This window comes from Trematomus bernacchii, unplaced genomic scaffold (assembly GCF_902827165.1).
Source record: "Trematomus bernacchii unplaced genomic scaffold, fTreBer1.1, whole genome shotgun sequence".
Lineage (NCBI taxonomy): Eukaryota > Metazoa > Chordata > Actinopteri > Perciformes > Nototheniidae > Trematomus > Trematomus bernacchii.
The window spans coordinates 9,530,472-9,557,911 of NW_022987593.1; the positions used below are offsets into that span (position 1 = coordinate 9,530,472).

At 40.0% G+C, this 27,440-nt stretch overlaps 1 protein-coding gene across 8 annotated transcripts in view; it reads right to left on the reverse strand.

The window, feature by feature from the left end:
- Positions 1-1,654: 1,654 nt before the first annotated feature.
- The window catches only part of sh3gl2a (SH3 domain containing GRB2 like 2a, endophilin A1), a 45,147-nt gene continuing 19,361 nt past the window's right edge, over positions 1,655-27,440 (reverse strand). Inside the window, exons 2-13 of one of the 8 annotated variants that reach the window (XM_034130418.1) lie at positions 12,436-12,504; positions 11,637-11,709; positions 10,566-10,709; positions 10,155-10,288; positions 9,912-10,070; positions 8,479-8,582; positions 7,914-8,029; positions 6,213-6,227; positions 6,061-6,072; positions 5,624-5,635; positions 4,343-4,354; positions 1,655-4,237 (exon numbers count right to left, since the gene is read on the reverse strand). In XM_034130418.1, the coding sequence (XP_033986309.1) occupies positions 4,041-4,237; positions 4,343-4,354; positions 5,624-5,635; positions 6,061-6,072; positions 6,213-6,227; positions 7,914-8,029; positions 8,479-8,582; positions 9,912-10,070; positions 10,155-10,288; positions 10,566-10,709; positions 11,637-11,709; positions 12,436-12,504 (1,047 nt within the window). In that variant the 3' untranslated portion in view covers positions 1,655-4,040. The remainder of the gene's footprint in view (positions 4,238-4,342; positions 4,355-5,623; positions 5,636-6,060; positions 6,073-6,212; positions 6,228-7,913; positions 8,030-8,478; positions 8,583-9,911; positions 10,071-10,154; positions 10,289-10,565; positions 10,710-11,636; positions 11,710-12,435; positions 12,505-27,440) is intronic. The other 7 variants (XM_034130422.1, XM_034130421.1, XM_034130419.1 and 4 more) reach the window with 7 other exon arrangements.

Sequence of the window (27,440 nt, forward strand, 5' to 3'; positions counted from 1 at the left end):
TCAGTGGAGCGATCTGCCACTGGGTGTGTGGCTGTAACAGCGACATGCTCTGATGCTGTTCAAAAGACCGAGCTGATTCCTCTGCACGATGCTACACCAGACCCCCCCTCTGCGGGAACAGTGACAGTGTGTGTGTGTTAGTGTGTGTGTGTGTGTGTGTGTGTGTGTGTGTGTGTGTGTGTGTGTGTGTGTGTGTGTGTGTGTGTGTGTGTGTGTGTGTGTGTGTGTGTGTGTGTGTGTGTGTGTGTGTGTGTGTGTGTGTGTGTGTGTGTGTGTGTGTGTGTGTGTGTGTGTGTGTGTGTGTGTGTGTGTGTGTGTGTGTGTGTTATTGTAGGGAAGAGTGGGGGTTAAACAGTGTGCACAAAGAGAGGGTGTAGCCACAATGACAGGTGGTTACAGAGTACAGGGTGGGGACCACGAGGTGTCACACTATCTCTGATGTTAACTGTCAGTCGTTATCTAAACTAGTTTATCCTCCTGTCAGATGACGAGAGAGGAAGAATATGTTATTATCACATTTTTTTAAGATGGCTCTGCACCGATATTTCTTTGGGTGTTTCACCTTGTGAATTTTGTTTAAGGTTGGATGTTCAAATGACACAAAACCAATATTATTTTTCAACATTTCCGTGTGATGTTAGGCACAGGGAAGTATAACCTATCTTGCTCATATTAGTGAATATGCCTTAAGGATGTGACATTAATTGATTTAACACAAGTTTTTATAGAAATACATTTTTTTCACAAGATTGTATGTCATATGGATGTAGTCCAAACATGTAAAAAATGTTTGTTGAAAAGTCTAATTTATTTTCAATAGTTTCCACGTCATGTGACCAAGTGACTACCAATCCAAAGTTTATATTAATACTACACTGGATTTTGGGCTTTTTAAAAACATTTTATATGATCAGTGTTTTTGAAACTCGGGTGTTCTTAGTTGAAACGTCTCTTTTTTTCAAAAGCTTCAATGTCATGTGACGCAGTGACTCCAAGTCAATGCAGCATGTTAGGCCTGATACTACGCAGGACGAGCACGACACCTCTTTCAACTGGATTTTAGTCCGCTTTCTATTTTCTATTTCTTCAAAAATCATCCCTTTTTTATTGAAAACTCGTTAATTTAGTTTTCTTAAAGAGTCTTATGAATGTATTTTATTTCACTTTAGACCATACCCTATTATAATTGATTATTTGTACAGAACATTTCCAATGTTTACAATGTATTTCCCAGCTTACACGTGCACGTCTGATATCTTTTGGAGCCTTTCACTTGCTCTCGTCGTGACTTTGATAATGTTGCAGGATTAATACGACATCTCAATCGTACTACTGAGGTACTAAGGAGATTTTCTTACCCGACCTATTTTTTATGCTGTGTGGATTCTAGCAAGAATACATGAAAGAATCCACCAGAAAAATTAATAATGCATCTATGTTCTTCCCTGCATGCTGAGCAAGTCCCCGCTGTGTGTTCTCCATATTCAGGAAACAACAGCCAGAGAAAGTATTGATGTAAAATAGACGTTAAGGAAATGAGTTTTACATTTAGCAAGAAGTTAAATTATTAGTAATCTTCATAACAGATTTCTGCCTGAAACATATTTTTTTAGCTAATATCTAGAGGTGTGTGAACAGAAAGGGGTCGGAGCAATAACCATTTCTTCGTATTTATTTGAATAAATTACATTGACTTATCACATTGTTTTCTTTACATCAAGCATACAGTCTTAGAATCCAGTGCAAGAATAAAATAAAACAAAACAGAAAACCAACAAATAAAACAAAAAACAATCCAAAGACAATCATGTGCAGCACAGAGAATCCCTCCTTTCACATTGCTTTTGGATAATATACTGTATATATACATCTATACTGTATGTGTATACTTTTGTCACAGTTACAAAAATAAGATACGTTACTGTAGATGCGCGACTATACACACAAGGTGAAAACAAAACACAGAAAAGCTGTACAGTCCTCATTGAGGGCAAAGATACACACGATTGTTAAAAAAAAGTGAGAGAGATAAAGAAGGAAGGAATTGTTTCGCCTTTTAAAAAATAAATAAATAAATACATGACCTTTAAACTGTTATTCTTCCCCTGCCAACAAATATACTGTCTGTTAATGTTGTGCTTCCCTTAAAAAAACAACACTTAATATGGGTTTTAGTTCGTTTAGTGTAATCCTACTGAATATAATGAACTGGTCTTTTGATTAAAGAGACATCCATGTTTGTTTTAATGTGGAACACTGTCAGAAACAGTATATCTTAAACACCTCAGCATTCGAGGTCCTCTGAAACCCCGTCCCTGTGCATAACATTTACCAAACCCCTCCCCCAAAGCACACAGACTACATTACTACAAGATGGGTGAGAAAATATTGTTTACTTCTGCACAGATTACGCTGCAGAAGGGTTAATACATTGTAGATATTGCAGGAAACAAATCCCTGGGGGATGACGTGTGCACAACAGCACCTCTCTGCTCTGACTATAACATGTACTGTAATAACTGAGTGTTTTAGATTATCTTAAAGAAGGGGAGAGAAAATCCCACACAATACTGCACACACCCATAAAGCCGGTGAGGGGAAACACAATGTTTATAATCTTGCAGTTTTTCAGAGGTCTAACAAGACATGAAAAGGGTTAACCAGCGGCTTTAAGTTGTTATTATGTTGCAGAAAGGAGGTTTTAGTGTAAGTTGCATCATTCCAATTAATAAAAAAATGTCCAACAAGACAAAAATAAATTATTTCTCATTCTGTTCAGACGTTTGTGCACTCCTGTCTAGTTTTGTCCTAATCGTTGGCTCATAGACTGCTAAACTACAGAACACTATCGGGAGTAGTAGGGATGCAGTAAAAAGAGCTACGTCTTCATCTGCAGAAGAAACAGTTGCCCCAACGAGCAGTTAAGTCCTATAAGTTATTATATCACAATACACCGACCATTTTTCACACAAGCTGCTGATAAAATACACGTTGGAGGATTTGAAACTTATGCACCATAGTTTTCTTACATCACTTCAAACTGTTTAAACTTCACAACTTGTGTTTTTGCAAATCATGTCATCACTCCACTAATCACTGGCTCAGATAGGTAATGTCACATACTCAAGAATACAGCTTTCCCTCCTGATAAAAATACCAAAGAACTAGAGATTGCGAAGCTTCACCATGCGGCGTCGCGAACAGATTCACCGACATCTCGCGGTCTGGGAATCCTGAAGCTAAAATTGGCGTTGACTCTGGTTTTAGCAGGTAACTTTGGTATCTAAATCACATATAACCAATTACGTGCACATGTTAATATTTTCAAAAATAAAAATACGATAGGTAATCTTGGTTGTTAGTTATCAACTAGATAAATGTAGTCTACAACCTTTGTCAAAACTCTGTATGGTTAATATGGAGGACATCATGTGGATGCCGAAAGACGACTACCATTAAAAAGAGGACTGCTCAAAACAGAACAAAATGAGCTCAACATATTTTTTCGTAAGATAAAACGTTAAACACTTGAAACCATGCTTTGACCTAAAGTCTCTAACAAACATGAAGCACGTGGACCTTTTTTTTTTTCTTAGTATGTGAGAGAAAAGTATCTATCTACTGAAGAGGTTTCCACAAAGTACAGTGAATGAGAGAAAATTGTGATTTTGAAACTGGATATCATGACGGACTGACAGCCAACTCAAACCGAGACAAAAGCCGGGACAGAAATGGATAAAACGACTCCGTGAGCCTGAACGCACCTCCTGGGATACGGGGGAAGCAACGACATAAACGCAGATGTTTCCTCACTTAAAGTTTTTACGCTCAATCGGTGCATACTTGCTTTAATACTTCGCCAATACTCGTTCGTTTTTGTGTTGTTGCTGTTTTGACTCCTTTAGGTGGAGTACAGGATGTTGGTAGGAATGTTAAGGGAAAAAGGTTAGTGGGAATACTTAGAGAGGGGAGGACTGGAGATCTGGAGATCAAGGATCTTTTTCGCCATCGTTGCAGATACAGCTGGTAGCAGTGACGTCTTAGTGGGGCAGCGGCACCAGGATGTCCACATAGTTGATGGGGAAGAACCCGGAGTTGCCGTGCAGCATCCCCTCGTACCAGTTGTCATCGATCTTATTGGTCAGGGTGATGATATCGCCTTCCTTGAAGCCTAGCTCACCTTCGTTCTCGGGGTCAAAATCGTACAGTGCACGACAGCAGGGCTGGTCCAGCGGGGCTGGAGATAAGGAGAAGAAAATCAAAGTTAGATCACAGGATAGAGGCAAGAGATACGGTGCCGCATGCAGATTAGAGATATAAGGATTGCTTTAGAAAGGCTCACCTGGAGACCTGGCTGAAAGAGGGAAAGGGAAGAAGTGGAGGAGACAAAGCAAAGGAGACACAAAGCATGACTATCAGTGACCGCAATATATCAATGAGGCATCCAATTTTTAAAGGAATAGTTCTACATTTTCAGGAATACGCCTTTTACGCCCGGTAAGCTTAGCATTACGTCTGGAAACGGGAGGAAACATGTCTTATATACTGTAATGTAGGTGCATTGAAGCGACTATGCCCTTTTTAATGGAGGTCGGACAATTAACAAGACTTATTGCCTTCCTTGTTTCTAGGAAAACCGAAGCATATTTCCACCAAGCTGTTTTGATAAAGCATTAACATCACCTCTGTATCATTTCCAAACAGCAACCTCCAGGGTTATGCATTAAAGCCAATGTGGAAGTGCCAAAAACTGCAGTTACTCGAGCGGCCATTTGAGGCTGTGTCCTAAAGGAAGCAATTTCTATTAGACCTCCATGTAAAATGGCCAACTTTACAGCAGATATAACATGTTTAAGCATGGTACGAAAACAGTTTTGATCTCTATAGCTAACTTTCCAATTTATGTCATCTACATGTAATGGCATTTTTGATATAACTCATCTCATTAGGTCTTAAATGTATGCTTTATTAGCGGCGTTTCTGCTTTGAGTTACAGCTGGGTGCCGCCTAATAGCTTGCTGTCTGCGCTGTTGTGTGACACGGCCCTATCTCAATATCACCATTTTGTGATTGTGTCCGGGAAGTACACGAAGGCATCACGGCAAAGATGGCGACGACCGGAGAGGCCCACTTTTTGCTTCACTACGGCATGTCTATGGGTGACGTCACAGAGACTACATTTGTATTATATAAAGTGTTTATTGCTTGATGAAGTTTGTGTTTTAAGTCGAATAGACTCTATTGCCCTTTGTGGCAAACAGCAACTTCAACGGTTCTCAACAAAGCTTAAGTACCATGCGTTGGATGATAGCCTGGCTTCGTCCAACGGTAACTAATCCCACCTACCAGCACCTCTAAGGCTCACGTTACATTTTTTTTGTTTAATCTGTACCAAACCATGTTTAAAAATACAATTCACACATCCCAAAATGCTGTGCTATTCCTTTAAAAATAAGAGAAAGATGAACAATTTGAAAGAAAAAAGGGTCAAAAGAGAAACCAGGCGTTAGACAGAAACAGAAATGCAGACAAAAATACACTTCCACAAAAGTCCATTTAAGGAAGGATAACAATAATGTGGAGAGTGAGATTTTGCATCCCTTTCCAAGTCCCCTTTGCTCACCTGGAGATCTTGCTGCAAAGGGTGAAGAAAAAAGAAAAGGTGAAATAAGTGCAGAAGCTTTAAGTTTCTTTTTTCGATGGGTAAGTGATGAAATGATGGGTAAGTACAGCAGGCGGAGAAAGGAAAAGGTCAAACAAAACAAGAAGAAATACACGTTTGACGATGACTTGGCAGAGAAGGCGGACTGACAAAGAAACAGGAGGGTAGGACGGATCAGAAAACTGACAAGAGAACAAAACAGAAACTGCAAATGCTCGTCCGCCGGTAAAGCTTTTCATTGTTTCTGTAGGTCGAGCCCTCTTTGTGCGGCGAGCGGACGGCACTTGTTTTTCTGCTGTTAATTTGTACCATTTGTAACAATGAGAGATGGACACAGAAACGACGAAGTGACGGAGGAGATATTGTTATATCTCTCCAGGGATTCATTTTTGTCTCACCTGGAGATACTGCTGTAAAAGAGGGAAGAGGAAACAACACAAGAGGGAGGAGGGGAGAAATAAGCAGTAGACATATTGAGTTTCAAGTGTAAATGAAATGTATGATCACACAGACAGAAAACATGTTGACAGATAAGTTTGACCTGGCTCACCTGGAGACCTCGGCCCTGGGAGATTAAACACAATCACAAAGGGAAAAGACAAGCGCGCAGAGTAGCAGTAATTAGTTCTGGATTGATGGATATTACGTTCAGAAAAGGAATTAATGAAATGGTGGGAACGGAAAGAGCTGAGGAAAAAAAGATACGATTAGGAATCACCATAAACTCTCAAATATTTGCCTTTTTCATTTATCCCTAATGTGGAGAGCAGATAACTAGTATCCTGTTTTACAAGATATTTGTATGGAAACCAATTATGTTTCTTTAAGGCTACTAAAAAACACTTGCAATTTCTTCTTTAAAGTGGACCTATCATGCTATATTTGAATAATATAGTGTAGGACCATACCTATATAAGGCATATTTATACTTTTTTTTTTTCAAAATACCAAACAGATCATGCATTTTAGCCATGCCTCATTTTGCTCAATTTGACATTTTTTAGCTCTGTTTTTGCAAGGGCTGATTCTGTGAGAACAGCACCATCTAGAGGCCTGTCATATGTACTACAGCGTCTCCAGCGCTTTCGAACGGCAATGGCCGTGGCTGTCTCCTCCTGATTGGTGGAGTTGGCCCAATAGCCGTAGCGCCACCGTCCTGACGTCAGGACAGTGTTCAAATCTGGATCAGTTTTTATCAGATACGTTGCAGCCCCTTTTTTAGAGATTTGGGTATGGAGGAAAATAGAGAGGGTTGTGTTTTCTGACACTTGGTGAGTTCCCTGGAACACCGGGGACACATATTCATGTATAAAAGACGTACAAAAGTGCATTTTGCATGATAGGTCCCCTTTAAGATTGAAGGGGCCCTATTATACTCATTTTCAGATTCATTTGTGCATATTGTGCCTCTGCTGTGACATGTTGACATGCTTTAATGTTCAAAGAGGTCTTTATTTTTCGAATACTGTGCCCAGTCTGATTGGTTAGCTGGCCGGCTCTGTTGTGAGTGGTCAACCGCTTAGAGATTTCCCGCCCCTTAGCCTATCACGTACAATATGTTGGAGCACTAGTTTAAGCCTTTAAAATAATGTCTATCATTGTGTTGTGTATTTATGTCTGTCCATACTAATACTTGTTATTAGGCGACTCTGTCTCTTAGAAAAACATGAACTCAATGTGTCGATCAAAGTTCAACTATATCTGATCATATTTTAGTAAGACACCTTTCTCTTTTTGTGTCTTTTATTAATTATTCAAACCGCGAGCTGTTTATCCACACTACACAGCATTTTGACATTAAAAGGCTTCTCGCACATAATCATTTATTTTTCCTGGAAGGCATTTATTTTGAAACTTCAAGTGGAAAGGTTGTATTTCAGTAGAGTGATATTAAGAAACTAAAGTCACATAGACCAACATATATCAGTGGAAATTATGAATATGTTGTACTGGTTAAATATATTGTGTAAATGTCCCCAACTAACACCAGTTCTGGCTTTTGTTTGAGAATGTATGGTGCAAATTAAAAACATAGAAAGGTTGTTAAAGGAAAGAAGATCATAAATTGAAACTAGACAATGAATGATCCTTTACAGACAAAAGACATTCACAAATTGTTGTCGTTCACATCAGTAGATACAGCAACTCATGAGATTCACAGTCGCTGTTGACAGTACCCTGACAGTGCTGACAGTATGATTACCATACAGGACCCTGACCGTTTTCTGAGTGAATGTCCTCTAGTTCTCACCTGGAGAGCGAGCATTGTGGATGCCTCCATTGTGGTTCTCACTGATGGAGAAGTCCAGAGACGTCCGGGCTTTAGGAGCATACTCTTTCCTCGGTTTGACAGAAGTATCCTTTATCCTGCCGTAAAGTAAAAAACACAGAATCCATCAAGCCACTAATGATATAGATAAACATGAACCACAGTGTGTTTCTGGGGCAATGTAGCATTTGAAAATGGGTGTGAATTGTCGTGTCAAGTTATCATATAATCATTTAAAACATATAGTGTTATACTCAGATTGCCTTTTACACTGTTAAATTGTATTGTTAGTCTTGTATGTGTTTAACAGAGACATATGTTAAGGATTTACATTTCAGGAGGGCAAAAGGAAGTGTGAAAGGGGGATATGCAAATGGTTAAGGACGAGGGGGTTTTATGGTTAAATGGTGGGGATGTTTAGATGATGCCTAAGGGAATTTAAGGGTTGGCTATTCTCTCTTTCTGGGTGCAAAGATAAAATGGCTCTGTTCCTGCATTTGAGATCCACTTCACTTGTACATTGACTTTCGACACAGGAAGTACTAACCGCTCGTCGATCTTGCTTGAGAGCTGTGTGAGGATCTCAGCGGCGCGGCTGTGGTACTCCACCTGAGCGTGCACCAGAGCAGCCAGCTGGCTCACCTGCTCGATCTGTGAGAGAGGAGCACTGTTACACACTGACGCCATGACACCTGGCACACATCACCTGTGAGGAGGATAGTTGAACGAGCTCCCCATTGATCAGGAAATCAGAGAGTCTGCACACACCCCGTCGCAGACTGAAAACTCAGCTGTTTCCACTGCATCTTGGCTTTAAATAAATACAAATAAACTCTTCTGCACGTAGCACCTAGAAAGGATTTGGCTTTAAGTGAAGCTATTGCAGTAGCACTTCATCTGGTTGGGTTTATAGATAGGTAATGTACCTTCAGGATTCATGCTTCAGAGTTTGTAATTTCGTAATTCGCTTTGAACACTTTTGGATTGATGAATGTAATGTAATGATTGTTTCTGAGCCCTTGACTCAAATGTCCTATAACGCAGATTAATACAAATAATGTGTTCTTGGAGAATTAACAGCAAAAACACACAGGACAAACTGGCATAGCAAGTAAGTGGTTATTGATTATTTCATGTTGAATTTTCTTTACACAGAACATCTATTGCATGACTCTTGTTACTCGAACTGAGCTTTCTTTCATTTTGCTGGGTTTCTTTTGAGAAGTTTTTCATTGTCTGTTGCAAGACAGACAGTGTCATATTCTGTACAAACTGTAACACCCCCCCCCCCCCCGAGGCTAAGTTGTGATTTTGGGTTATATAATCAACATGTCATTGATTGATTGACTGTTACTAACACATACTGGGTGGAAGTTGTCAGTTAACTCATCAGTAGGACTACAATCTCCCCGCTCATGAGCAGCTGTTGTGAAGTATTTGGTAGCATCGAGAACTTTGTCAGTAGATGATATTTGCACAGGAATTGTATATGTATTTCAGTGTGGACGAGAAGACCATTAAATGCTTATGAAAAAAGGCAATCTGCAATTCAATGACAACTGGACAGAACTTGATCTGCAGAGGAAGATGCGTAATATTATAGAAAGCACCAGAACACCAACTCATCGACCCTGTGGTGAGATTTGTTTGTACACATATAGGATAAACTAATATTTCTTAAAGTAGTAGCAGAAGAAGTCAAAGAATTGTAATGGTTTTAGGGACAAAAAACTGTCACAATGCCTTTAAGACAATGACTTGCTTTGTTACGTTGTTATTCTATGTGTATAAAATGTAGCAGGCAGCAAAGGGTATTAATGGGTCATTTTACAAATTGGTTATAAATGCTGCCACAGCAACAAAAGAAAGTGTAGATAGTACAGTGTATCATACAGTTGACAGAATAAACAAAACACTAAAAACAAACCAAAAGGTAGAGTAAGTCTGCGGGGAAAGGGACAGGTGATGAGAACATCTTACGTCGCTCTCTATCAGGTTGAACATGCTCTGCTCAGCGATCTCCTTGGAGTCGTCAAATTTCTCTAGGGCCTGTTTGAGCTCGTCGTCTGTGCATTTGCCCTGGCGCTTCTTCTTATAGTCAAAGTCCAGACGACGACCCTCCATTTTCTTCAGGTGATGCTGCAAATGGAGGAGAGTAAGAAAATAAACATGAGTCACAGATCAAGAGATTTCTTAGGTAACTGCTTGTTTTTGCATCCGTACCTGAATCTCCTTCAGATCCTTTTCGTGGAGGTTCTGCATCGGATCGATGAAGTTCTGCTTGACCTCGATGTCCAGAGCGTCCTTCACCTCTCCAAGCTCACGCATGGCTTCCCCAGCTTCAATCAGAGCACCGCCTGAAAAATAAAGACTCATTTAGACACTGAACCAGAACACATATATATTACAGTCACTCTCTCATTCGAATCCACAGACTATTTTGAAGAAGGTATTTCTCTTTCATGCCACCGCTGGTGAACTAAATAACAACTCTAGTCAAAACAATGGGCTCATGCATATTTAATAACTTTGTTATGAGTCCTTGAGGGAACAAAGTGATGCCACTTTGTTCTAGTGAAGCTAAACAAAGAGTGTTATTCTCTCTGCGAGGAGCTTTAATGTGCTGCTGCTCACCGAAGTTAGACTCCTCTCCGAGCTCCCGGCCAAACCGCTGCATGGACTCTCCCAGGATGGCCTCGGTCTGCGTGTAGCCCGGACCCTTCTCCTGTCCCCGCATACGGGACATGGAGTTTATCATGCTCATCTTGGCTCTGGTGGCTGTGGAGAAAGAGCACTAATGAAACCAAACACCACTGCTCTAACAATTGGAGATTTAAGATTCAAAGGCTTTATTGTCATATAAGAGCTACAGTGCAGTTGTTGGAAATGAAAATCATATAATATACTTGAGACCGTAAGAAATACTATACATAATATACAGGTGCAAATCAAATGCAGCAATAAGTAAGCTATGTACATGTCAGATAGAATAAGTTCAAACAGAACATTGAGGCCATGTTTTAAAACAATGCCTAAAAAAATATTCAAAATGTTTTAAGTCATTTCTTAGTCTGACTGCGGTGTGTTTTGATCCATACGAATAATGTATGTGATGGGCCACCTCGTGTCTGAAAAATATTTAGTTTGTAGACACAGTTTAAAAGGCTATTGATCATCCAGTGGAAACCTTTTAAATCAACTCTGTCTGATCACACTCATTGGTGCCAAACAAGTCAAGCTGCTCTATATCAAACCTTGAACCTGACGTAGACTATAAATGAATATGTGAATATAAGTGAATGTAAAACTAACTTTATCCTGCTGGTTATCTGTGTGTACAGAGGCTGCAATTCCCTCTGACACCTTTACTTAACTGTGCCTGACTCAGCCTTTCCCCTCTGCCACAGGCTTTCTTTTTGCATGTTGTGCTGTTAAATTACCACAAAGCGTACGTAGTGAAAGATGTGTTCAATCTGTGAATCACACCTGCCGAGCTGAATCACACGGGTCCAAAAATACCTTGTTTTCAATTAAATGATATGACAGTTAAAAAACAGTCCTCACATCTGTGTGTCTGCTTAAATGGTACATGGTGTATTTTGGGAATGTTTTTTAGATCGTCTTGTATTAGTATATTAATTACTTTTAGGAGAATAGCCTAACGTCTGACACACTAAATCACATTGTCATCCTGCCTGTCATCACCTGGGTTCGGCTGCAGATACTCAGTAGTCTTAGTCATGATGTCCAGCACTGCCCGAGCGGTGGTGTCCATTTTCTGTAAAGCAGAATGTAAAACATGTAGAGACAGAAACAAGCTGCAGCGGTAACAGTTGTCTAAAAAGACGGTGGTAGAAACACAAACAGGTAATGGCTGAAAGCATTGTGGGACAATAGAGACAAATTCCTTTATGCATGTAGCAGTGAGAGAAACACCAGATAACAGAAGGTGTTGTTTTGTTCTGAAGTGTGAGAGAGGCGGGCAGAGCGAGAGCTGCCTGTGATGTTCTTGTTTAGTGCGTCGAGACTCGAGTGCTCCCAGCAGCTCTGCAACACTCAGCCTCTCTTTCTGCAGCACACTGAGATACACACACACACACAGCATCACGTATAACCATACAGTCTGTGGTTAAACACACATGCACTGACATGTGGTGATGCTCAAAAGTACTCACATTTACATTCATGCATAATGATAATATGGCTCAGAAATTGATTTTTGATTTTTTTGGGAAAAGTGATGTAGGCCATCAATGTATGCGAGCATTCACGGTTGACTCCCCATTAAGAGCAACAACATGTGTGCAATTTATTAATATTTTAGATTTACTAAATGTCCTGAGAAATCTTTCTGATGGTTCTTTGCGTTTGATCTTCAAATAACTTGTAATTCCAACATGACAGCAAGTGATAAACACACAAGTCCCACAAGATTTGTAAACTAATAACAAGATAAAGCGTGAGTTTTCTTTCCAAAGTGATAATGCAAAGATTTCAGACTTGCCTTCTCCATTTCAGTGAAGTCGTCATCGAGCTTCGTTCCTTCTGCCCCTCCGACTTTCTCACTCACTTTCTGCAAAACAGACACAACACGTTTGTTAGAAAAGCTTTAATCCGCTTGGCAAAATGATGATGTGAAAATATGAAACACTGCAAATTCCAGAAAGGTCAATCCATTTCTCCAATGCTCAAAAGTGAAATGAAGTTAATACTCTATCTAAAGGTCGTGCCAAAGTATCATCAAAAGAACTTCATCTTAAATATCGCACATACACTGCAGAGATCCAATAAAGAAAGAAAATCCCTTTGAATAGAAATTGTACGATTCCTTTCTGAGTGTCTGTTGGAAATGCTTATATAATTATATTATGTACGCACACTGAACTGTAGTCTGACACACAGGTTTATGAGATAATAAGGAACTAATCAGATGTTGCTCTTTATTCAATTACATGCTAAGTGACTTGATACAAGAAAGTGGTTTCCCCCGTCAGCATGTGCAGAGTGAATCAGTCTGTGTGCAGCGGGTCGCAGGCTCTCTACTAAGATAATGTCCGACAACATACACACACATATCAGCCTGACCTTGTGCTTCATAGAGCAGAAACCCATTTCATTAATGATTATACTTTGATGTGAGCCTCACCTCTCACTGCATCAACACCAGTGCTCGCAGATAAAACAACGCAAGTGTCACTTCACATCAGGGTTAATGATCTTAAGGAGGTTTGACCTGACATGAATGAAGTGTGTGTGTATGTGTGTAGAACTGCCACACTATTATTATAGCAGAATATATTTATTTCAAAGGTAGAGAGCCCTTACTATTAAACAAACACCGTCTTCTTGTCTTGTTCAAATGTCAAGTCAAGTTCTGGGCAGTACAGACACATATTGAATGTTTTTATCTAAGAATGGTGCATTTTAATTTCTTTTAGACGACTGAAAAGATAGATATAAGGTTCAGTATTAAAGAAACTATGTTTGTATAGCAGAAATATGCTTTCACTTCTTATTCATCCTGTGAAGCCTCAGATAAACTCCTCATGGATATATTCAAGATTCAAAGGCATAAAGCATATTCACAATAGTGCAAATACCTCAATGGTGCAACTACAAATGTAACATAAAGTAGTAAAATAAACTGTGCACATATAAATTAAAATAAGATCAATCAAAAACTGGTTTGTCAACAGATACATGTGCTATAAATAAATGGGATATTACAGAGCTGAGAACTCCAACAACCTCATGACCTGTGTGATGAAACTGCCCCCGAGCCTGGTGTTTTTTTTATATATTTCTACCAACATATTTGTATGCACACACACACACACACCCCTCAATCTAGACTCGACAGGCAGTGTCCGACCTCAGGCAGGACAGGGTCAGGCTCAGCAATGCAGAGATTCTCCATCACTGAAGCAGCAGAGGAAGAGATGGAGAATGGGCAGCAACAAGCTGAGAGCGCTGGCTCTTATAGCTTCAGACATGGCACAAGTCCACGTGCGCAGATATATAAACATAACTCCTGTGGGCTCCTGTCCTCCCCCTGTCTCTCTCTGGCTTACAATATTTGCAGCTCTGCCACCGTGCCGCTCCAGTCTGTGATGTAACCAGATGGCTTGAGAGGCCAGAAATCTGACACAACCAGGCCAGACAAGCCCCTCAGAGGATGGGCTGCAGGGAGGGGACATTTTCAGGGAACGTCACGACGCGTGACTAAAGGATCCATGAAAGCTAAGGTCATGGTGAAGTCTTTCCTCGAGTGAAACAATGACAAATCACATTGTGCAGTTTTTATATCTTTCGTCTTTCCCCGGGATGTCATTTTCTTCTAATGTCAAACTATTAAAACATCCTGAAATAGGGAGGAAGATTAAGCGAGTTAAAGAATAGCGGGGGCAGAGCGTGATTGGTGACAGAGTGAGTGCGGGGGTTATGTTATAAGAAATAAGCTGCACAAGTTTATGCAGCGTAAGACTTTCTGAGGATTGGTGCTCTATGATTTATCCGAGCAAAAAGTGTCTTCACTTGTGAAACAGCTCAATTTTCTGACAGGAATGCAAAAAAAAAACCCCACACACACACACACAGTCTGAGTCCTGCAGCGAGCCACACTTCCTGTCAGTCGCATCAGCGCATCACTACAATGTCTTCAAATCATCCTTGAGCTTGTTGCCATGGAGACAGCTACCTGGATTATCAGGTGCTGTGTTTTTTTGTCGTGTGTGTGTGCATCCTTTTCTTCTGTCAAACCTGATGCTCACAGACCAAAAAGACACACGAGCTGTGACATACTGTATAGAGGTGTTCGTATCAGATGTTTGCCTGTAAAATAACACGGCGTACCGTCAACGTGTGACGCGGTCCGTGTTCATTTTTGTGTGAGATGCATCTGTGCCACCACGAGACTAACATAGTGACACTTCTGGTGTTCATCCAAGCCGTCTAATCACATACTGAACTGCATCACACCTGGGAAACCATGTGACTGCGGTTACATGTGCATTACCACTTGGTCTGATCCATATATACGTGATGCGAATGTACAGACTGCTCCTCTGGATAGAAACTGGTGAATACATTTCACATTGACACACAGGCTTCATGAATCATCTGCGCTGATGTAGTGACGGAGAGAAGGGTTACATCAAAGAGAAGTTTATTTTTTCTTGTTTAGCCCTTATTAGTATTTTTTTATTTCAACAGCATGAACCAGTGAGTCATGGCTGTGCCTAATGACACAGTCACTATTTTGGTGCTGCTGGAGGATATTAGCAATTATTATTTTCCCTACAGAGAGAATTAGTCCGATGTTCTGACCCAAGATGGTGATTAATGTTTCACACCAGGTTGAACAGAGAGAAAAAAGCTTACAAATGACTGACATTTATATAACAACTATTACATGTATGCAGGGAGCAGAGTAGGTTTACTTGGCTTTGCATCCAACATTAAGCTGTTAATTGATGGCTGTAACTCGAAAGAAACTGGTGTCTAAATATCTCAATGTTATCAGGAATTACAAAATAAATGGTGTATCTGCCCCCTTGATCAGGATCTACTACGACGTTCAATGGGTTCTTCCTGTGGCCGTGCATCACCCTGTCATCAAAGTTGAATTAAAATTGGCCAGTAGTTTGACTGTAATCATTGTGATAAACAAACTGAACTGAAAACAGGTTGTTACAAATCAGGGCTGCGTTTAGCCATCATGATGTTTTCAATTCATCTTAAAATGTGTTGTCAATGAAGCTTGAAATCCTTGGGAATAAAATGGTAAAATTAAGAAAAATGTCATATAGCACATCGTTTGTTTTAATCTACCAAGTGTCCAGAAACCAAATATATTGAGTTTATAATACATACTAGAAATCCTCATTATTGAAAAGCTAGAACTGGGAAGAATGACTAAAACCATTCATTAAATACCAAAACCGCTAAAATCACATTTCCTATCAACCACCATTACATTTGATTTGATTATAACTGCAGTATAAATGATCAAACATTTTTACCTCCTCCACAATTCTTCTTGCCCACTCAGCCCACATGGACAGATGAAGATGGAAGCATTAGCAGAAAACCTGAGCCAGTTGCCAGACATTTTCCGACTGAACTCGACCACATATTGTTCCTCGCACAGCTTCACATTTCCGCCTCTGAATCATGGCCTATTTTGGGAAGGGAAACAGCCCCGTTAAGCACTTTCGATAATTACCCCATGAACACCTACATGCATCAAAATGTAGGTACTCGGTAATCAGCAAGTAAACCTGTAGGTAGAAAGTAATACCTCCGTCGCACAAACATGTCATTTGCTGGTACTTTTGAGTATGTGAGTCCCAGTGTAGACTTAATGGAAAAGAGCAGCAGCAGCAGTATTTCTGAGAACAAACTATGGAAATACGAGTGACGCAGGACGACTCACTTCACACGGTATTCAAACCTCTGAATTCAGCCATATTTATCGGTGTGCCTCTCTGTGTGTCCCACATCTCTAAATCCCTTAGCTTAGAGAAGGGAGTCCAGGGAGTCAGTCACTTATTTCTTAAGCTAAATGGATGAAAAACAACTCAGTCAAGTGGTGCCTGTGGGGAGATGGGTATATCCAGGCAGGGGGAGAGCAACTGAATGAATAAAAATGGGCTGTTGGTGGCTGTTTTCAGTAAGTGGAGCAGCACTGCTGTGCATGCCGCTGCCCATGGCTGCTGTCAACGCACGCTCAACCCCAGACACCAGAGAGGAGAGCAAAGACAGAGCCAGTGTTGTGCTTTCAGGGCTGCAAGCTGAGGAGACGGCAGTGATGAAGGGAGATGCATGCCAAGAAAACGTACACACACACACTCAGAGACACTAAAGGACTATATAGCATGTCACAGCCAATAACAGCGGCACTGGTGATTGATCCTCTACTCGCTGTGAGTTACACATCTCGCCTAACAGCCAAGAAATCTAAACAGCAACGTCACGGTGCTTTTTCACATTGCTGATTTGTTTTTGTCCCCCATTATCTGTCCCCTCGTTTCTCCAGCCATCACTCTCTCTCGCCACCCTCCCATTTCTCTCCCTCCCTGCAGGGGAAGGACACAACAAGGTGAACGGCACAGCAGTGCGAAGTGAACCTTGAAGGGATGAGTAAAATGCGCAGTTGGCTGCTGGGAAATAACAGCAGTTGCGTAGATTATATGTAATCTGGGACGTCACAGGCTGCTACGTCACACACAGAGCACTCGTAGTTAGGGCTGTGCAATTAATCGTATTTTAATCGCAATTACGATTTTGGCCTGCCACAATTACGAAAACAACATAATCGAAAAAAACGATTATTTTGCTTTGCTAGGTTGTGACTGCACTGCAACATATTTGATCTAATTTATTTGTATTTATCATATTTATATATGTTTAGTAGCTTGTGGAAGTGCGCTCCAAAATATTTGTTGATCTTGTTTATTGGTATTTATTATTTTTGATATTATTTATTTAAATGTAGATTTAAATGTATCATTTTTTAATTTATTTTTGTATTGGTTTTTCAGTTGAATTATACGTTCAGAGAAATCAACAGTTAAAAAGATACTGTTCAAATTATTATTTGTATTTAAAAGTTCAATAAATGGATGTTTTCAAAGTCAATGAATAATCGTATTTAATAATCGTGATATCAATTATTGACCAAAATAATCGTGATTATGATTTTTGCCATAATCGCACAGCCCTACTCGTAGTAGTGAAGGCTCATAAATGGACATGCAGCTGATTCGTGATACTGATAGACAAAGAGGCAATGCAGGGATAAGGTTTCACTGCAGAGCTGGAGCCGTGTGATTCCTAACACGCTGCAGCCATCGCACACTAATATGATTTCATTTACGGATCCCCCTCAAGAGCTTTTACAATATAATATCTAGTCTGCTTTGAATACTAATTTGTGCTCAATGTGTTTTTTTCTCCATAAAAACGCTCAAAGACCTTGTCCAAATATCTACTACCTCGTTATAAAATCCAGAATATATGAACATACAAATATTGTTTATTTCAAAAGTTAAACTATGTCCCCCCCCCTTTTAAAACCACTCGTGAGTGCTGCAAAATCACTTGCTTTCAAAATCCTGCTCATCCTCGTCTTGAACTGAGATTTAAGGTAAGCGTAGAGAATTTTTGTGTCCTAAAAAAAACCTTTTATGTCAAACTCATGCATTTAATGTACGTCATTCTGCACAATGAAGCTCAAAAAACCAAGTGAAGAGACAACTAGCAAGAAACCCATTTTGACTGGAGGGGAACTTAGATAATGTGCAGGGAGGAAGGAAGCCAAAAGCACTCCGGGTACAAAAGAAGAAAGAAAGCTGGAATCCAATTAAGTCAGGAGGATAGATGGAAAAACGAGAATAACCACAGCTAAAAGTAAATATAAAAGAGTCTACAGCAATGCTAGTGTACAAAAAGGCTCACAAAAACAATGTTAACATTTCGATGAACAGCTGATGATATGTTAACATGTTCCATATCTTAAATTAGCATGTTAACATTTTCTTATCAAAGGAAATGTCATTGGATTTACTGGCATTTGGAGCTTCAATAGAGGGTTATTACAATGAATCCTGAGTGGCATGAATGCCTGAACCGAAGTCCATGGCAATCCATTTAACACAGGTTGATACAGTTCACGTGTCTGTACAGATTATCCTAGTGATGCGTTCAATGAAACAGAGATATTTCTATCAGGATCAAAGAGGTGGACTGAGCAAATGAAATAAAGAATGAATATATAACTCTAATTACACTCAGAAAACCTTGATGACTAGTTCATATGATGAATAAGATATCTCTCCTTACTCTCTCATTTTCTCTCCAACTGGCCTGCACGTAACACAAATCAGACCAGAGGAAGTAACCCAGAGATTTTGCTAGAGGCTGCCGCACATCCTCCCCTGCGTGTTTGTCCCAAAATGTCTTGCATCATCACATGGGCCAGACAGCAGAGTGTCCCGACATGCTCTCACGGCCGATCTCTAAACGGTACATCAGCATGCAGAGGCTCAGGTGACTAAACAAGGTGTGCTAAAGCGGCCAATTAGCGTCATGTAAGGTCGGCCTTAAAGTGCATTTACTGCTGAGGCGGATTGTGTCTGATCAAGTTTGTCAAGTCATGACTGATCTAAATGGAAACCTAAACAAAGGTTCAAATGGATTACTCTTCTTCCCTATTTGCTTACACATGGATGCGTCTACAGTAACAGCTTTCACCTACATTATAAGCATATATATCCACATTATAAGCATATATATCTACATTATAAGCATATATCCACATTATAAGCATATATATCTACATTATAAGCATATATCCACATTATAAGGGCAGAGGTCAAAAGTCGGTAACCTGTGCAGCTTCGGAACTGATTATGAACGTTTGGAAGAATAGGTGAATCTTAAAACCACGATATAACTTACTTTAGTTCACTTTGTCTTTATTGAAAAGTACGATCAAACTACTGATCCATAAAATACCAGCACATTTATCAGTAAGACTATAATATTACAATTCATTTCAACTTCAACACAATTCACAGTCAATGTAATGTTGTTCTAATGTGTGTAAATCTAAACACTTAAATATAAATTATAGATATTTTAAGAAATACTGAGAGCGGAGAGCTGAAGCCAAAGGGGACTGAGGGCGAGAAGATAAGGGAGATTTGAATCCAATCATTTGAGGAACAAAAAGATGAGATGAATGGTTTTATTTCACATCGTCAGTTAAGAAATGCTTGATTTAAAAAAGGCTTTTCAGGTTGAAAGGAATAAAGAAATTCACCATTTCAAAAAAGCACATTTCAATCTCTTGATGTGATTTAGATGAGCAGATTGATACAGCTCTCATGTGTAGTGGTATCAATCTATCAATCAATATTAATGGCAAAAAAAGTGGGATGAATGTATTTCGCTCGATGTTCCTTAAAAGAAAAAAAATCGATGTTATTGAAAGACTGCTCTTGACTCTAAGGGTTTCAGCGAACACTGATAGATGTTGTAATTTCTCCTTCTGTCCCTATAACAACAAACCATTAGCAGGTATTGGATCCCACTCTGTTGTGTTTAATCAGCAGAGAAAATTCACCTGCAGGCCTTCAGTCTTTCCTTCTCTATAAAAGAGCCCGCACAGACCAATGGAGCACTGCTGGCACACAGGAGAGTTGGGACAGCAGGGTTTGACACCTGTAAGACACCTTGAGTTAATACTATTAAACGGCTGAGGAGGAAACCGACCAGAGACGCACTCTGACACGTAAAGCGTCTGCTTTTCAAAAGGAAGTCCAGGATTAGATTACGCTTCTCACTGCAGAACAGAGCATATGATCAATACTACAGCATCATATCTACACATGCACACACAGAGTTACGATGTGGGTTTGTTTCTCATGTTTCTACACTTGTTTTTCTAAATCATGTGCTTTGTCAAACATTAGTGGATTAGTCTTAACAAAATAAATGCTCTAGGGAGAGACAAACTCTTCAATCAAAAGCTTAACATTTAAGCATTCTTTATCCAAATATTTCTTAACTCTGCAAAGCAATAGTGCTTGTGGTACTGTATCCAACATTTCCTTTACACTCTTTCAATAAACTTAAAGCAGTGGAATTTGAGAACAAGTGAGGTTTGTTCATGGATTTGTAAAACATATTATTAGGGATGTCCCGATCACCTTTTTTTGCTCCCGATCCGATTCCGATCATTTGATTTTGACAATCTGCCGATACCGATTTTTCCCAATCCGATCTTTATGCAATGCATTAAGAGAAAAAAAAGGAAAAAAGCATTCAAGTTGTCCCTTAAACCTCACGTTCTCCACCACAGATAACGGCTGGTCATCCAACGCGATGAATTCAGCTATCTTGGCTGTTATGTTTTTGGCCTTTTCACTGTTCTGGGGCAGTTTCTCTTTCCTTTTAAAAGTCTCTGAAAGTGTCGGTTGTTTCAGTGCCGTTACCTGAGTGGCCGCTGTGTACTCGTCGTGTTGTTGTTGGTGTTTGTTTCTCATGTGGCGTATTAGATTGGTCGTGTTGAACGTATAGCTCTGTTCTTTCCACCACGCGGAACCTCCGCCTTGCAAACATTGCATCTGGCTGTTACACTGCCTTTGCTTTCAATTTTATAATACTTCCAAACTCCTGACATTTTCTCTGTCCCGACTCCCGAGGCACCAGCTGAACGTAGCCTCTCGTTAGCTTACTGCTACTATTAGACACTGCGCCCACTCTGTTGCCTAGATTTGAGAGAAATAAGCAACCAGGTCTATGAAAACAAGCCCAAAAGAAGCAACACATACATGATGTTGTGTAATTTTAAACCAAAACTAAGGCCTCAGGATGACTTTAAGACGTGAACATGGTCATTTTTGTTTTGTAACATTAAATAAAATAATAAAAATATTTAAAAAAAAAAAAAGATTCCCGATCCCCGATTTTTTTCTCCCGATTCCGATCTTTTGAAAATCACGTGATCGGCTCCGATCCCCGATCACGTGATCGGATCGGGACATCTCTACATATTATACAAAGATGTTAAGAAGCAAACAGATACAGTCACACAGCCAGTGTGTAATTCAGCCAATACTGTATTTCAGAAAAGCATCATTATGAACCCAAATGTTTTTCATGGCAAAAAGCGGCCTGGTTGAGGTTGACCTCAGGTGGTCAGGGTCAGGATGTCCCATTGGTCGGGGCATAGGAACCAATCAGGTTACTTGTATCGTGCGAACATGGACACCTGGCCTGCCAATACTATTCCTCAAATGCATGCAAGGTGGGACATGTGCTAGTTCAACATGGTACTGTATATTCATGATGTACGCATGAATGCAGAGGTCCTTACAAACTGTACTGTACTGTACTGTACTAATAGTGTTATAATGTTAAAGTCTTTTTTCAATAATCTATTTATTTTTAGCATTCACAACAGTGCTGTTAACATTAGCATCCGTCACATGGCGCCCAATGTGAGGCACAAGGAGTGTGCTGCGCTGCTGCTCCCTCCTCCCTCCTCTCATGCTCACTAGTCTAATCCCGGCCGGGCACATGCAGGCCCCTGCTTTAAATACGCCCAGGGTGGAAGAGGCAGATTAAAAATGACAAGAGTGATTAGTGAAGCTATACTCTTCCTCCATCTCCTGACAGCTTTCAAACACCTGCTAATGTGAAGGTGTCTCCTTACATGTTTCTCCTGCTCATTAACAAAAGTTCAAACATGTATATTTCACCCTTTTCTCTCCTTCAAACTCTTCATTTTCACATTTTTTGTTGTGAGAGATGAGGAGGACGATAAATCAGAGCGTCTTGGGTCGGTGGGGAATATGACTGCCAAATCTTAAAAGTCAAAACAATTGCATAACAATGCCCAGGAGATCTTTGACTTGTTTCCTTTTTTTCAGATGTCTCCCTCTCTTCTTCCCACTGTGTCTTTATCACTCCCTTTTTCGCTCTTCTCACCTCCAAACACCCTCAAGGCCTCGCTGTTCTCATGGTCACGTTTCTCATGCTGCACTGCGCCGATTATATTCACTGATGGACTGTGACTCAACAATATGTCTCTCTAAATTCATCACAAAAGGAACACAGACTGCCTCCTGTATACTTTAACATAATAAAGCACCAGAAGGACCAAATTGAGGGTAGAGACAAGTACTTTCATAAGAAATAAGGGCTACTGCACTGAAACTGTACTTTGAACACTTTAAATAACATTTTAAACTGTATACCCCGGTTATCTAGGCCCTTTTTGTTTTGTCTTATGTATACATGTCACACTGTGGGACTGCGGGAAACGATATTTCGATATTTCTGGATGTATAACACATGTAGAATTTTTGACAATAAAGCTGACTTTGACTTTGAAGAAGCAAAACCTTTATTTAAAAGCAAAATCAAACCTACTGTAAACCTAACAATACTACAGCACGAGAGGGACTGAACAGTGGATGATTATGAGTCCTCTAAATAGAAGCGCACAGTACAGGCCGTCCTGAGAATAGACCTGTGCTCTTGTGGAATCAAGGAAAATCCGTTTGTTATTCTTAAATCCTGGCGTTCAGAGCCAGCGTGGGGGGGGGGGGGTGGCTGGATCCTGCTCCAAGTACAGCTGTTTCAGGATGATAGTAATCCAGCAGAAAATCAAGGCCTGTGGCGGCATTAGTGGGGACACATTTTGCCGTTACGCCTGGTTGTGATGTCGCACAAACCCACAGAGAAACAAGTGTTTAACAGGGAACTGCAGTGTAACCCTAAATTAGCGGCTGACATTTCAATACCTGCAGAACAGGTGGGCGTCGAGTGCAGACAGGACAAGATGCTAACGTCTCTCCTGTCCACACTCATGCCAACATCAGTCCTCCGGCTCTCCATGTTGCTTCCTGACCTCTATCCTCTCCGAGTTTGCGGCCTACAGCTATTATAATCTGATTTGTAAGCCTTTGCATGGCTCTTATGTAACTGCAGGGATGAGTCTGTAGCTGGGGAGATGTGTGTGCAGACTAAAATCCATCCATGTACTGCTCTGTAAACGGGAGAGGATGGGGATAGGAGACCAGCTGGCACCGTGTGTGAGAGGAAAGTGTGCCAGGGTGTGTGTGAGCATTGGGATACGTGGCGATGGTGAGATGACAAACATGGATGAGCAATGGCACACACACAACATGAATATTGGCTGAGAATTCCAGAGCGTGCCATGCATCTATTGTTTACTGTGAATTCACGTTAAGACACAATTGGTATTATGTGTATGTATGTGTGTATCTTCTAGCACTTTCACAACTGTTTAAAATTAATTACAAGACAGCTAAACTGATCTGTGTGTGCAGTTACTAGAAATGTGTAAGATAACACGGGGTGTTACTTCATCCATTGGACGCATTTTGCTGTTGTGCTCAAACTGCCTCCATCATAAACGGCTCATTATTTCCTCCACCATCACACCTCTACAGACCACCTATAGTTCTGCCCGGCAACCATGAGTAGGTGTGAAAGACTCGTCACGTTCAATTCTCTCTTTTAATGACTTCTTGCAGTTATTTTTAAACCACTTTGTGCCTTTCTAACCTATTTGGTTCACACTTTGTCCTTTCTCTCTTGACATGCATACTCTCTCCATTCTAACATCCTGTTTGTACACAAAGGAAAGTGTTAGAGCCAATCGTAATATTGAGTGTTAGAGAGACCTCCACATGCTAATCATTTATCATAAATGTAGCTAGCATGCTACGAGGAGAGCTGAAGACCAAATTCTTAAATCAAGCCTCCTTTAGAGTTACTGTATATATGGTTTCTCCAACTGGCACAACAACAGATATTTAAAAAAAAATCTAAGACATATGAGGCGACTGAAACTATGCCACATGAATAAATACAAGGCATTTAAACAAAAAATACTCAAGAAAGTAACTCAGTGGAAAACAGGTACGTTTGTACCGGGCAGAACCAGGTTTGATTGAAAGTGTAGCAGGACACATCATATCAATAGATACAATCAATACAAGTACTAGTGTTAATTCAATGTAGCCTAAACATTAAGGATACTTAAATGAGGGCTACTAAAGCAGCTTCAGAGGCATTTTCCTAGAGACACCCTGGAGAAGGGACTTGCCATGTTCTTGCATCAAAAGGAAACCATTAAAAGATAATGAGTATTTGCACAAATAACAGCTATTAGCATAAATAAAACAGTATCATTAGTTCCCATTCTCATTCATCACCAGCAGACAGAGAGAGGAGCACGGCCCTTTTATAAATGATACTTTACATCCACTCACTATTCACTCAAAACGCACTTTAGACAAACACTGCAGAAGCTCAGACAGTTAAAACACACACACTAGCTCTCTCTCTTCCTCTGTACTCAACTGCTACTCTCCTATTTCCATATCAAACGCAAAGTGTTTCTCAGAAGAAATAATGACGGAGCTTTGAGGTTTGGAATTGATTTTTCCCTCCAGCACATCCAGAAAAGGGAGCCATGTTATATTGTTACGCAGCGTTGATAGTACGATCATCTTAATGTTTACCCATCAGAGCCAGGAGCCACACCTGTGTGGGTGTAATGATGGGCTGTCTAGGATGATGAAGGATGGAAAGCAGTATTGATGATAGTTATTAAAGCAGATACTGGAGACTGCATAGTGTGTGTGTGTGTGTAAACCACAAATGTATCACCACCAGGTTATTTTCCTTAAAGATTACAGTCCAGCTGCATGTCGGGCCAGAGTTCTGTACTGTCAGTATATTATTCATGAAGAACTAACAATATAGGGGACATAATATGCTCACTTTCACCCTTGACATTTCAAGCAGGTGGGGGAGTGTGTGGGAGAGAAACTCCCTCTGGAGCGAGCTTTGGGATTTCAGCCTTTGCAGACCATTGACATGCACAACAACCTATATTACACACTACAGGAAAAGGAAACCCCAAAAAACACAACAGGGCCTCTTTAAACAGCCACATATGAGTGTTAATCATATTTTCTTGTCATTATTTTAATGTATCCAGTTTTTAATATTAACAGAGCAGGTGAAATGATTATAAATTAAATACACTGTTCTTCAAAATCTTAGTCATTCATAACAATTGATTAAAGGTGGGGTAGGTAATTTTGGAGAAACCAGCTCGAGTGCGCTAGAATTTGAAAATACACAGCCGGAACAAATCTGCCACTTCCTTACAGAGCCCCTCCTCCAACACACACGTACGCGCACATGACCAATGAGGGCACGAGATAAGTTTGTGCACAGATGGAAGGCTGACAGGCAGGTAGGCCATCCAGTTATTTTAGCCGGGCCGGCTAAAATGATTGGTCGTGCTTTTTACAGTACTACGGCTTCCACAATTTTTGTCAAAGCACTTACAGTAAGATATTCATTGCTATCGGGATGTTGAGAGCATTCCATGGAATATAACAAAAGGTGTATCTCGAGCCGGTTTCTCAAACTTACCTACCCCACCTTTAAGTGAATTTAAATATAATATAAATTCAGTGCATCACTATCCAGCTTGTTCTTCTTTAATGCTTGGTGACATAAAGAATCCAGACATGAAAATACAAGAGATAATAATAAATGGTTAAAACTGAAAGGGACATAGCAGCCATTTTATAAATCTGCCGCTTCCTAGAGTTGAAGCCACAGTGTTTTTTCTATCATTTCAGTCTCTGGAGTATCTGGAAGAGTTGTTGCCATGTCCCTCTCTGCAGTGAGACCTTCGCTGCTTTGTCCTTCTTACAATGTGTTTGACCTTTTACATAAACGGCTCTGTGTGTCTCTCACACACACACACACACACACACACATTCAGTCACACAGAACACGGACAGCAAGGCTAGAACATAAATACTAAGGAAAATCATCACTTAACAAAAACATTCAGCTGCACTTCATCAGTCAATGTAAAAAAAAGATCCTCCCACACAGCAGATGGCCAGTAATCAATAAGAAAGCCAAACGAAAAACTTTGAAACTCACTGAAAATCCAGCAATGAGTGATGGACTTATAAAATCTTATAAAATCTTATAAAATCTCATTAACTATAATACTGCAGTAAGTCATTTGTGAAATAACTAAAACTGAGGGCACACTTACTCGTTTTTTCTGGAGGTTACAACCACATCTCACTGACTTCATCGTGAAACACGGTACGCTCTGGAAACAGCTATTAAAATGGACCGTGAGTTAAGATGACTTTCTCAAACTGCTGTTACCAAGGTCAATAATGGACAGTCAGCCCAGGGACACTTACATAGATTTCAAACATCTGAATGCATGCCGTTGCAGTGTTTAAGGTATGGTAAAGATGCAGAGGCTTGAGTTGTGGTTGAGTTGTTGCAATTAAGGGGGACTAAGGCAAAAATGTTTACAGAACAGTCATACCTATGAATATGAAAAGCGAAAGGAAGAAAAGTCAGGCGGGTGAGACATGAAGGACGATGGAAAATGGGTTGATTATTCAAAAATAAAAATGATAATTGATAGCAGTCGCATTGTGTGGAATGTGATTTAAAAAGTAGATCATATTATGAAAGTACAAAGTGTGTCTGCATTAAACATTTTTGTGTATCTACACATTTTTGCATATTATTGTGTGTCTAAAAAGCTTAGTATACGATGCATAATGTCTTAATTTAAACACAAGACTTTCAAATCAAGCACAAAAATGCAAAAAAACACAAAAAATAAACGTGATTTGTTCTTTTAAATTATTCAATTGCAAGGCCATGTTTAGGTACAATAAAGCAAACATTCGGGGCTCATAACTTCAAATGTGACGTAAATGTAATAAATATGTGTATATAAATAATACAGGAAACACATTAATATGGTAGGTAGAAGAGATCTGGAGCAGCAGCATGATAACAAGGAAGATAGGAAGAGAAAGTATGTGGGGCTGTTTAAATGCTGCCTCTACATGCCTGCAGAGAAACTATGTTTACACTAATAGAAAAACAACATGGTGTCAAAAT